The sequence below is a fragment of the Nematolebias whitei genome, chromosome 12 (genome assembly GCF_014905685.2).
Source record: "Nematolebias whitei isolate Nwh7 chromosome 12, NemWhi1, whole genome shotgun sequence".
Lineage (NCBI taxonomy): Eukaryota > Metazoa > Chordata > Actinopteri > Cyprinodontiformes > Rivulidae > Nematolebias > Nematolebias whitei.
The window spans coordinates 23,334,823-23,348,126 of NC_056509.1; the positions used below are offsets into that span (position 1 = coordinate 23,334,823).

The 13,304-nt window shown below is 38.9% G+C and overlaps 1 protein-coding gene across 5 annotated transcripts in view; it reads right to left on the reverse strand.

Moving 5' to 3' along the window:
- The window catches only part of hmgn3 (high mobility group nucleosomal binding domain 3), a 16,621-nt gene extending 7,436 nt beyond the window's left edge, over positions 1–9,185 (reverse strand). For 3 of the 5 annotated variants that reach the window (XM_037685318.1, XM_037685322.1, XM_037685317.1), the window contains exons 1-3: positions 9,019–9,185; positions 2,420–2,470; positions 1,413–1,442 (exon numbers count right to left, since the gene is read on the reverse strand). In XM_037685318.1, coding sequence (XP_037541246.1) covers positions 1,413–1,442; positions 2,420–2,470; positions 9,019–9,033 — 96 coding nt within the window. In that variant the 5' untranslated portion in view covers positions 9,034–9,185. The remainder of the gene's footprint in view (positions 1–1,412; positions 1,443–2,419; positions 2,471–9,018) is intronic. The other 2 variants (XM_037685320.1, XM_037685319.1) reach the window with 1 other exon arrangement.
- Between the last annotated feature and the right edge of the window lie 4,119 nt (positions 9,186–13,304).

Sequence of the window (13,304 nt, forward strand, 5' to 3'; positions counted from 1 at the left end):
ATATGCTAATTTTTTGGGACAGGCATTTTGGGTTTTCATGAGCTGTATGCCATAATCATCAGTATTAAAACAATTAAAGACCTGAAATATTTCAGTTGGTGTGCAATGAATCTGAAATATATGAAAGTTTCATTTTTATCATTATATTATGGAAAATAATGACCTTTATCACAATATGCTAATTTTTTGAGAAGGACCTGTATATCTTAGATCCTTATATACTGTTTCTTGTTATACTTTTGCTATTGTTTGGTGTAACTGGGACCTTGAGTGCATAATTTCATTCCACCTCATGTACCACGTGATGTGAATGACAAAGAAACTTGAACTTTAACTAATAAAGTAGCTTGTAAGTGTAAATATTGGTTTTATAAATTGACTATTGGTTTTCTAGATTTCTAAAGATCAGTTTTAAATCCCACTCTGGTCGATCTGTAGTACAGTGCTGGTTCCATTTCTTCTACAGAATGAAATTATTGGCCAAACTAGAAATCACATCGGTCAAATGTGTTTTTTGCACCGACTTAAGTGCACTACTATGTGTTGGCAGAAAGAAGCCAGACTCTGAAAGTGAGAGGAAGTTGCTTTTGATAACAGCCATATCATATTTACTTTAATCACATCACGGTGCTATGAATAACATAATCCCTAATGCTGCGGGGGTTTGTGGAACCGTCTAGATCTGGGCATCGAGCTTTTCATGCATCTTTTAAATTAAGTTTGATATAATATTTCATACAGTTTGTGTGTTGTACCCACTGTTGAATAAGTAGTGACAATTCTCTTTTATTTTTTATAGGAAACTCAAATGATTCATTGAAGGTGTTTTAGCATCAAAACACCCCTCTGTAAGAATTATGGCTATACTGATTCTCTCATCAAACTCAAAGCAATACAGAAACAATGCAGTTTACACAAATTGCCCCAAAGTCCCTTTAAAGTATGCATGCAAATGTCCAAACACATGCAAAGTCTCTACAGATGGATTAAACATGCAAACACATAGAAACACATCACCTGTGTGGCAGAGCTGCATGATCACTACAAACCATTCATAATCATTGGTTTTATTCTAAAGTCATTATCTATTTTAATTATATCCGCTACTGAGAATGTGATTTACTACTTCTTATTTTTTACACCATGCAGCTCTACATAACAAGCGATTGTGCAGTTGACCACAATGACAATGGACAAAAACAACAGTGAGAAGACATGCATACCAGGCCAGACTCACTCCTCTGGGAGCAGGTTTATGAAAATTGTAAACACTGATGTCTTCGTCAAACCCGTAAAAGTGGGTGAGGACTTTGTGCCGCGGTAATCTGACACTATAATGAGTGAGGAGTCTGGGAGGGAAAAGAAGAGGACAGCGACGGAGGTGAAGACAGGGAGGGGAGAACGACACTTACCGCTGACAATCTCTCTGACCTTCTGGTGGGCTACCGGAGCAAGGGATGATCAAAAAGACAGAGAAATGGAGAGAGATGGTGACAGAGAGGGAGATATCAGTTGTAACTTTGTGGGCTTGTCTTCATCTGATCTAACTGGTGACTGTTACAAATGTTGTATTAATTAAAGAGATAATTCAGGTTTTTTTAAGTGGGGTTCTGCAAAAATACTATTAGCAGTTAATATCTTACTTGTTGTAGATAGCTCTTTGAACAACCTCAGTTTGAACGTTTCAGTTCTGACCAGAGCGATCAACTAGAACTTAATCTGATGCATGGCCACAAAGAGGTCTGTTGTCACCTTAAAACAACTCTAGTGTCAAAAATTTAGTAAGTGCTCAGAGCGTGCGTTGTGAACATCTCCGTTACTACCACATCCAGTGTTTCCCCTACATTACTCGTCTTGGCAGGGCACTCATCTCTCCCGTGATTTTTGTTGACGGGGGTAGGGTGGAGACAGTGGTGACCAAGGCACACTGGAGATGGCTAAGTGCGAGGGAAGCGGATCTTTTTAGCTAGCGTGTCTGTATTACGTCAGTGCTGGCAGTTGTCAACGGGGTGGCTCGGTCTGGTAGGCAGGGCGCTCGGTTCTGCTGACAGAGTGGGGCGCCCTGCTTGTAAAATGGTAGAAGAAACACCGACGTCCAATTATAGCTCAATATCTGTTAAATGGACTGATCTATAGCCGTTCAGTATTCTCTGACCGATTGGCTATGGTGGCCATCTTGAATTGAGTTGGTCCTGTCAGTCCAGAAAAAAATAAACTCTAGAGCTATCTGCAACAGATAAGATGTTAATTATTCATAACGTTTCCACTTGAAAAGATGTGAAGTATCACTTTAACCAGCTTTGTGCTTATTTTCTCATTCAAACACATTCACAAACTGTAAGGACAAAAACAAATACACAGCATGTTACCAAAGCGTGCACACCTACACACAGCAGACGAACACACACTAAACTTTTACCTCTTGTTTTGTGACTTTAGAGGCGTCTTTGCCCTCAGCACCTTCGGGAGACTGTAGGAAACAACAACAATAAAAACTTTTTTTTTCTCAATGTCTTTACTAAAACAACAGCAGAACCGATAAGGTCAGCCAGATAATATTAGTCTGTCCTAGATAATACGATATGTTGCTGTGAACATGCCACAATTTTACCAAATATAAGAGCTTCAAACAAAAAAAATACACCCTGCAAAACTAAAACAATACAAAGGGATTATGTAATTTACAAATGTTCAAGTCACAGTGCGAGACTTTGCTGTGTTTCAGAACTGTCAGCAGCACTGGCTGTTGTCATCTTTAAAGGAAGTTCACCAGTGCATCACATAGATGTCTTTATCAACACGTTGACAACGACAGCTGTCAAAGAACAAAGCAATTACCGATACATAGACTCTTATTAAACAACCTGCGAACAGAAAAGCTTCAATGCAACATGGCGACTGCACGTCTTCATCAGGGTATTCAGCAACTTGTGATGATTTGTCATTCTTGAAGAATCTACCCCCATCTGTTTTATCTAGAGAGTACTTTACAACCACCATACATTGAAGCAGAAATATCATTCTTTCTGGATATTTCTAAGATAAGAATCTACATTCAAAAAAGTAACAAAAAATATATATATAAGAATAGTTCTTTCATTAACAGTGTAATAAAGATGCAAACACCATGTAAAGATCTTATTTACTGCATAACTAATGTTTTCTAGATTAACTGACGTTTATGTATCTGCATATCTAATTAAATTATGTTTTTAAAAAAAGTTTCACCTACTTTATTTTTGTTTTATGAGTTTAAAGTGCTCAGAGATGTGCTGCTGTTCCATATCATGGAATGATGATTCACATGCTGGGAGCTCTCTGGTGATTTTCATATTAAAAATGGAGCATTTTGCTTACAAGCAGAGAAAGAAGCTCCTCAGAGAATAACTGGGCTATGAAATAATGATTCATAAGTAGAACACAACCGATATATCGGTAGGACCGATAATTTAGGCCGATATAGACACTTGGGGACCTATTGTATCAATGATAATTGTCCCATTATGCGCAGATATAAGCACTTCTAATTTTCACCCCTAAAATGCTGGAACACGCCGTCATTGTACAATGAATCCAGCAGGGCCAATGGCCTAAAAAAAAAAAAAAATCAGACCCAGCCCGACTAATTAACTGTAATTAGAGGCCCGAACCCGAATTTTTTTTTTAACTTTTTTATTACGCTTTTACTGCTTATGTAAGCAAATCAGTTTGACATGATAGTTTTAAAAACATATTTCAAAAAAGGAAAATAAGATTTTTTTGTTTATTAGCAAGTCACCAAATGGATATTAACATTCAAAATGAATAGCCTAAAAAAATCAACTCTAAACATAGGCTGTTATACAGATGAACAAAATATTTTTAGAGCAAAATTATTTGGAAAAATATAGAACAAGACTATTTTCATTGAACGCGCTGCTCGCTTCAGGTGCTGCAACATCTTTCACCGCAGATGAGAGCAGGATGAGGAGCAGGGTGTGGAGGGACGCGCACGGCCGATGATCCACTGGAAGCTTAACGAGACTTTTTTTTTTTACCTCTTTAAACCAGATGGTCAGCGTACACGCACGCTACGGTCAGCGTACACGCACGGCTAATAATCCACAGTGTTCCCCCTACCATTATACAAGCGGGACGCACCACCCCGTTAACAGAACAGAGCACCCCGGCCCCTGCCTACCGAACTGAACTGTACGCACCTCCCTCCCCCCCACCTGTAGGCACTGGCATGACACTAAGCTAGTGGTGCACAATACAGGTGCGCTAGCTAAAAAGCTAAAGGCAGCGTGAGCTGCCTCTTCTCTCACATTGGAAACGCCCACCCAGCATACAAAAACTGCCAGTACAAACAGCACCCCCCCCCCCCCACCGAGAAAAATCATGGATGAGATGATTTGCTATGGCAAGTTATCTAGGGGAAACACTGATCCGGTTGTCCATCTGAAGCTTAACGGGACTTTTTTTTTTAAACCTCTCTCAACCGGCCGGTCGGACCCGAGCGTGCACCTGACACACATCAGCAGGTTTCACTGTGCTGGCTATGTAGAGCGAGTTCTCCCGTTCTTAGCTTTTGTTTAATATGTTCCAGATCCATTATGTCGCTTGTTGTGAGTCAATTGCAAATACTGTACAGTACAAATACTCAAATACTACAAATACTTGTACAAGTACAAATACTCAGATGTTTGATAAGAGCAAAGCAGTGTGGGCGGGGCCACATACACAACTGTTGTGCAATACGCCAGCGCTGCTCTCTCTTTTCACAGTCTGATTAACTTCTGCACTTTGTTTTCTTTCTTTCCTCACCATAGTAAACTTACTGCCTCCTCCACCACAAGTAGATTAACACAATTTTATATCATGCATTCTTATTTAGTTTTCTTTGTGCTGTACGATTCATAAAACTGCATCAAAAGCACAAGACCGACCTGGCCCGCCCATCAAGCATATAATTTTGGCTCGACCCAGCCCGAATTTCGGGTCGGGTCAGAAATCGCCACTCTAATGAAGAATACTTTCAAGTCATTGCTGTTCATTTAAGTTTCACTTTGATATTCAGTACAGACAAAGCAGGGAGCTATACTGTGTAGGGTATTTTGCTGAACAGTTATTTTAACCGATCTATAAAACAAATCAATAATAAATTATCTTCAATCCTCCAACCCGCTAGTCATTAGCTACACGCCTCTCAAGTTAATAAACTAACATTTAGATAATGTAGTATAGCCTATTGCCTTGACAAACTTTATCCAGAACAATAAATCTAACATAGCTGTAAATATAAATATCAGTGTTAATAACGTTATCTTTGTCGTCCTCAATGAAATGCATTGTTTATTTGTTAGGAAGACTGTTTTTATGACCAGTGCACCACTTGTTAACCTACTGTGGGACTAGGTATAGCGTGGATCTGATTTGCTTAGCTTCATGGTCGCCAACAGCTGCGCTAAATAAACAAGCCTCGCTCCACTCGCTGTTTACTTAGGTTCTTGGTGGTGGACAAAGCTCAAATATTTTCAGATTTACCCAGATACTCAGAATCCAGAATTTTCTCAGAAAAATGTATGTTACGCCCAGTCTCCTGAGATGTGAGATCTGTTAACACCCGGAGTATTGTGGTAGTTTTGAATCACTCTTAGCTACGACCACACCAAAATTTAGCTCATTTTATGTAAATATGACTGATTTGTTGGAAACGTCTGCGTTGAGTAAGCTCAGTTAGCTGTGGCAGCCATCTTGATTTGGACTGATCAGTTGTAGATGTACGTCCAATAATTTATTTTTTACGGTTTCATTGAAATCTACCTTGTGGTTCATGATATTTTGCTAACAAAAATAAAGGTTTGTCTTGTTTCAACAGCTAAGTTAGAAATAATGGGCAACAGTGTGTAGTATATCTAGCTCTAAGAATGTTTTGAATGACTCTCAGCTACAACCACAACATTTTCAATACAAAATATCTAGGAAGTTGACAGACTTCCAGCCATTTTTAGTGTTTATGGTTGATTAGCTGTGGCAGCCATCGTGAACTGATTTTACTCTAAAAGGTAAACCATTATAAATATATGTCTATTATCTCTTGTACTGTCTTTTAACTTTATGATTATTCATTAGGGGTACACTGACTGCAGTATTCTGGCCGATCACCGATTTCTAAAAAGTCTGACCTGCCAATTCCGATTTTGGCCGATACCGATTTTGTTGTATAAGAGACACTGTCAGGTGTTGTAAGGTCACAATGCACCTTCCAATCTTATTTTATTGAAAAACATACCCTTGAACAATATCCTAGAAACAATACAAACTGGTTTTAACTGGCCATGAGGTAGTGCTCTGAAATATAAATGAAGTTTAGACAATTGTTGTTAAAACAAAAACAAAAAAATAGTTAAAATCGGCTTCTCATGCAAGTATCGGCCGATTTCCAAAAATTAAGTAAATTGGGTGCACCCCTATTATTCATATTACTTAGGAAAAGAAAAATCAACCACCACATTTAACGGCTTAAAAATAGTATTTTGAAATATTTTTGTCTACAATAAATTAGTAGATTTTTTAGGACCAACTCAGACTGAAATTAAAATATCAAATTTAAGTGATTTTTTTTGTTTTTGTTTACGTAAACTCTTTACTGATCTTTTAGTATTAAAGAACTCAACGTTTCAGCTTTTTTTTTTTTTTTTTTTAAAGAACTGACAAAATGTTTATTTTATGACAATGTTCAAAAACACAAAAACAAACAAACCAAAAAATAAAAATAAATTACATTTCCCTCAATGATTTTTTGACAATTAAAATAATAATAATAATTTATTCCAGTTACAACTTAAGCAAAAACCTCCAGTCCACTGACCTGGTAGCTGAAAATTATGTATTTGCTTCAATCAAACTCATTTGTGTCGCTCAGTGGTAGTAGATGGTTATTTTAAAAAATAAAATAAAAAATTCTTCTTGTGCACAGATTAACAGTTTCTCTTTTGTTTTTTACTGATCTGGATATACTAGCAAGCTACAAGAGACTGGTGGCGCTAATGACGTCCTGCTTTGGGTGAAGTCAACAAGAGTAAGCCGTTCTGAGCTGTGAATGTCCAGTTATGCAGCCTGCATGCATGTAGAACAGCTATTTCATACTAAATGTTGACTTGTGCAACATGCATGTGTGTTTTTGCTCATTACATACAAATTAAAACCGTTGTCAGACAAGAGGCGGGACTCCGCAGCGATGTCTATTCGAGGGAACATACTGCATCCAGGCTAAGATGACACGTCAGTGATTTTTACAGCATCTCGCAAATTTAAACAAGTGGAACATCACCTAGTGGGCTAATGTAAAGGATAAAGAAGGATGCATTATTTTGTAACATAAACATGGGATTAAAAGTTGTATTCCCTCCTAAGGAGTGTAGTAAAGTTACTGTGAGGTTATGAGAGCATTAGAAAATATTCTGACAAAACTAATTAGAAGGATTTTTAGGCTGTCAGAAAAGATCATGCTTATTGACGGTACCAAAAATAAATTAAAATCAAAACATGAATAAATGTGTGGCAGATTTCTCCCCAAAAGGACAATACAAGGGATAATCACTTTATGAAAGTTATACCCTGAACAAAAACGCAACACTTTTGTTTTTGCTCCCACTTTTCATGAGCTGAACTCAAAGACCTAAGACTTTTTCTATCTACACAACAGGCCTTTTTCTCTCTAATATTATTCACAAATTTGTGTAAATATGAGTTAGTGAGCACTTCTCCTTTGCTAAGATAATCCATCCATCCAACAGGTGTGGCATATCAAGGCGCTGATTAGACAGCATGATTATTGCACAGGTGTGCCTTAGGCTGACCACAATAAAAGGCCACTCTAAAATGTGCAGTTTTATCTCACAGCACAATGCCACTGATGTTGCAAGTTGAGGACCGGACCACTAACAGATTTATACAAATGTGTGAACGATATTTGAGAGAAAAGGGACTTTTGTGTACATAGAAACCATTTGATCTTTGAGTTCAGCTCATTAAAAATGGAAGCAAAAACAAAAAAGTGTGTATATTTTTCTTCGGTGCATTAAAATCCAATGGTTCACGAGATATTTTGCTAAAAGACAAACGGGGTCGACTCTAAAAGTTGGGACATTGTTTTGAACAAAGATTTTGCTCAGTCAGTTCCACATATGTGACGGGGATGACCCTCTGCTACTACACCGAACTTCAGTTCAATAAATGCAAAATCGACATAACTGCTTTTGTGTTGTGGTGGCCATCTTGAATCAGGGTTGCCACTACAACCTCAGTCGTGCACGTGCATCCAGAGATTACTTTCCTGTTCAAACTTGTCCAGTGGTTTATGAGATAAATCACCACCAGCCTTTGATATAATGTGGCTTTAAGTAGCCGGATGCATGTAGATGGGTGCACAGGAGAGTCCACCTCTACCTGGAGGGAGGGGACATGTTGGTTTGGTGCGCATGATGGAAATCATTTGCATGTGTGCAACCCCTCCGCCCCCTCACCCCCTCCATTCTCTGCCCTCAAAGGAGGATCTGCGCAGACAATGGCAGATTTGAGGTGGTCGAAAAGCCGGTTTCATCCATGCACTGACAACAAAGCGCTGCAGCTCGACGTGTACCCGGTTTATAAAGACTTGGGGCCTCTTTTAACGCGTCAATTGTCCCCACGTTGTCTCTTTACTTCCCCCTCCTTCATATGAATAGTGTTCGGTCGGCTAAATTAAACATGGAGGCGCTAATGGTTTTTTCCCCCGTGTTCATTTTATCCAGTTGTATTCTGACATTCAACACTCAGTGCCACATAAGATTCCGATTCAGACAGGATTGTGTACTTAGCAGAAAAAAAGGCCAAGACATAAAAATGAGCCGCTCTCTAAAACTTTGCCTTCACCTGCGTCGACGACCACAGATTATCGAGCACCGCTATTTTTGTCCAAAGCTCGAGCAGGAAAAAAAAAAAACAACAACTAGTGAACTGCGCCGGACGGCGGCAAAAAAAACAACAACTCACCTTTCTCTTCGGCATTTTACGACCTGTTCTCCGCCAAGCTCGGAGCGGGGAAATTAGGGTGAAGGTTTACAGGAGGTGAAATTGAACTACACCTCGAAATACTGGATCAATAACTGAGCAGCACCTTCAATAATATGTTGATTATAAGCACTCCCCAAAACTCTGTGCCGCCCTCTGCCATTGGTTGGAGGGGTCAAAATCCTGCGCAGTGAGGACTCCTGATTGGCTGAGCTGGTTCCTATGTAAATAAGAGGGCGGCGCCTATTGGCTGGGACTCTGCAGCATGTGCCATCTGATTGGCTGCGCGCTCTTTGTGCGCAGATCCAACTAGATGGAGAGGCTTGAGAGGGAAAAGCAGAGACAGGCCAATAGAAAGGGAGGCCTTTCTCTTTGTGGATGTGGGTAATGTAGGATGAGGACGGTGCAGCCTGAATAAAAGCACAAAGAACCAGAAACAACGGGCACAATGGCACAACGACAGGCACAGGCGAGCTCCAGAAAACATGTCGGGCATTGTTGAGGTTTTTTGCCCCTACTGTAAAGAACCAGAGTGATCTGTACAGCAGAGGCAGCCACCACTGCAGGAAAAGATTATATAAAACCATCTTGTTCTTTTTCATATGATAGGGACACTTCCTATTAAATAGACATCAGACATGTGGAATATGTATGAATTCAAATAAGAAATAATAATTTGCAGTTTTACACAATTACAGTTTTTAATTTTGTAGGTTATTAATAACCTGTTTACCTTTTTGTTCAAGGAGTCATTTTTGTCTCTACTTGACCCATATAATTAAATATAATCATTGCAATTCCATGGAGACCTGTCAAAAAATTATAAAATAATTAACAGAAGTCATAGACTACTTGTCCCATTAATGTATCTTTAAATTTAAAATCTTGATTTCCATCTTCTGTTGCTTATCTGTGGTCAGGTCATAGAGGCGACAGATCCAGGGGAGAAACCCAGACATCTCTCTCCAGTCATAGGCGAGGGCTGGAACGTAGACAGAGTAGTAAATTTAGGGCGTTGCCTTTCTTTCTTCACCAAGATCGACCCAAGCAACACTCTCATTACTGAAGATGTGGCCCCAATCCCTTAATCCATCTCCTGCTCTTACTTCTCTACTCGAGAACTTGCAAAGACTCTTATATACTTGAATTCCACCACTAAATAAAAAACAAAAATTGAAGCAAAATTTATGACCTTATGTGTTTAGAAACAGAACAGATCAATAATGGAGCAGCTGTTTGAGATGGAGAAGTTCAACCATTATAATGTACTGGTACATATTTACACTAAGGTTTGTTAAGTAAAGTATGCAGATAAAAGACAGGTTAGGTTGAAACGATAAACTCACTGGTCTAGAAAAAGCCGTGTGTGTTTGTATGACGATGTTTGAATGTTTTATGGCACTCCACCGCCCTGCTTGATCCCCAACATATCCATATTTTTCAATTTCTCTTTTTTACAATAAGAATAACTTTCTGTATGTCAATACAGTGTCATATTTTGAGGCCTTACAAAACTGCTTCATACTTTTACAGCTTTTGTGCTTAGTATGTAGATTTTTTTTTATTCTTGGGTTCTTGTTATGTTGGGTCAAAATTACAGAGTCACTGAAAAGGCCTGAAGAGCCACATGTGGCTTCAGAGCTGTAAGTTGCAGACCCATAGTTTACTGTAATTATTTCATTTGGAGCGTTTTTGTTAATATTCCCTTAAATGTAGATTACTTTGATGTGACCACTTCATCAGACAATACTAGTCGATGCTCTTGATCCAAAATGCGTAGAGTTCCGATGAGAGTTAGGAGAGAGCATATTTCTCCTGTTTTGGCTTCTTTCCATTGGCTCCCTGTCAAATTCAGAATAAGATTTGATATCTCGCTTAACACATAAAGCTCTCAACAACCAGACTTCATCTTATATTAAACGTCTTATTGTTCATTTTTTTCCAAACAGAACTTCTTGGTCAGACACCAGGTTGACGTGTGGTTCCTAGAGTTACTTAAAGTAGAACGGAAGGCAGAGCTTCCAATTTCTGGCCGTGAGGCTGACACGCTACCTTTAAGACTAGGATTAAGACTTTTTTTTTTAAATAAATCCTATAGTTAGGGTTGACTTGGGTTTCCTGAGCTATCCCTTAGTTGTTTTGCAGAATGCTGGAGGACAAACTGACCACATATCTTCATTCTGCTGCTGTCTTCACTTGTTCTATTCTCCATGTTTACCTATCCATCCATTCATCATCTTTATCCACTTCTTCCTTTTTTGGGGTTGCAGGGGTCAATGGTGCCCATGTCCAGCAGTCACTGTGCAAGAGACGAAGGACACCCTGGACAGGTCTCCAGTCCATCACACAGCCACATACACAAACGAGACAAACAACCATTCACTCTCTCACTCACAAAATCCAGTTCAATTCAGTTTATTTATATAGCACCAAGTCACAGCAGAAGTAATCTCAGGGCGCTTTACAGAAACATTCATATACTGTACATAAAAATAAGTTAGTAACATTATTTATCTAAGGAAGGAAACCAGCAGATTGCATTCAATCTCCGCTTCGTCACATTCTCCCATCCTGAGCAAGCACAAGACAACAGTGGAAAGGAAAAACTCCCTCCTAACAGGAAGAAACCTCCATCAGAACTAAGCTCAGGACGGGCGTCCATCTGCTTCAACCAGCTGGGTCTGAGAGGACAGGAAGGAGGAACGGACACAGAATGGCAGGTCCAGAATGGAGGCGAGCAGGACTTTCTCTAGGAGGAAAGACAAAAAATGCATGTTAAGATAGAAATAATTACAAATACAAACTATTAATTTGTATTATTCATTTGATGAAATGAGGTCAGTTTGTCTTCCAGTAGTCTAAACCTATAGCAGCATGATGTAACTGGGACCCTGTGTACACAATTTCGTTCCACCACATGCACCACATATGATGTGAATGGCAATAAAGAAACCTTGACCTTGAACTAAGGGATAGGTCAGGAAACCCAAGCCAACTCTAACTATAGAATTAATCAAAAAGGACAGCCTTAAGCCTAATCTTAAAAGTAGACAAGGTGTCAGCCTTACAGACATAAACTGGAAGTTGGTTCCACAGAGAGACTTGTACAATTGTCCCTACCACACCTAGACAATTTAGAGTTACCAATCAGACAAACACATACACGGAGAGAACGTGCAAACTACACATACAAAGATCCCCTGGCCGGGATTCGATCCAGCGACCGTCTCACTGAGAGGCAACAACTCTGCCAACTGAGCCACCCTGCCACCTCCCCATTTTATTTTTTTATTTTTCTATCATTAACCTTTGTTTTTCTTCACTTAGAAATACACCTGGACCATTCATTATGTGTTTTCTGTGTCTCTTTCCTGCCCTCTGAACTGTTAGCTGGTTGAGGTTTTTGTTCTCGTTTCTCACGCTAGTAGTCTTGAAACAGTCTCATGTTAATTAAATTTATCTCGTGTTTGTAGCTCAGAAGAAAATATATTGTGTAAAACTTTAACTTCTGTGTGTGGGTTTGATGGGAATGGGTTTGCTGCTCCTTATAGACAAAGAACTCTGTGTGTTTTACAGCTGCAGACTAAATGATAAGACAAGAAACACTAAATTTTCACTCAAAGAGTTTATCATTTTAAATAGAGTAAATAATTTATTGTCCTAACATCTGCTGGACGTTTCACTTTGTTAAAAGGGAGTCATTCCTTTCCACTGTCACTAACTTGTTGCTCGAGATGAGCAGTTGCAGAAAAAGACAAAAAAACAGAAGTTTTGTCAGAATCTGCTGGATTACAGCTTTTATTAATTGGCATTTTATTTCATTTTAATATATTGCATTATGATTAGAAATGACTGTAACTGTATTTGAATATGGATTTGATATAGATTTAGGATTAGGATTTATTTTGTTTGCTGACTATAGAATTGAATTTACTGTTAAAATGATAACCTCGTGAATTATAAATACTGTAACTCCCTCACAGTACATGTCGTCCCCCAAATCTGAATAATGAACATCCAGAGCCTCCTTCTTCAAAACAATGTCTTCCAGTTTGCTTTAAAATCTTCAAATGCATACCTTGTGACACACCCTGTTTTCGATAAACAGTGACCACAAAAATGCCACACAGAAAACAACAAAAGCAACCTCTGTACTCCTACAAAAGACAGGGAGAGAGATGCAAATTTCACAATACGTAGAGCTTTCCTGCTCAATCAAACAAAACCATTTGTTTAAACATGTCATGAAGCTGAAAACACACGACTAT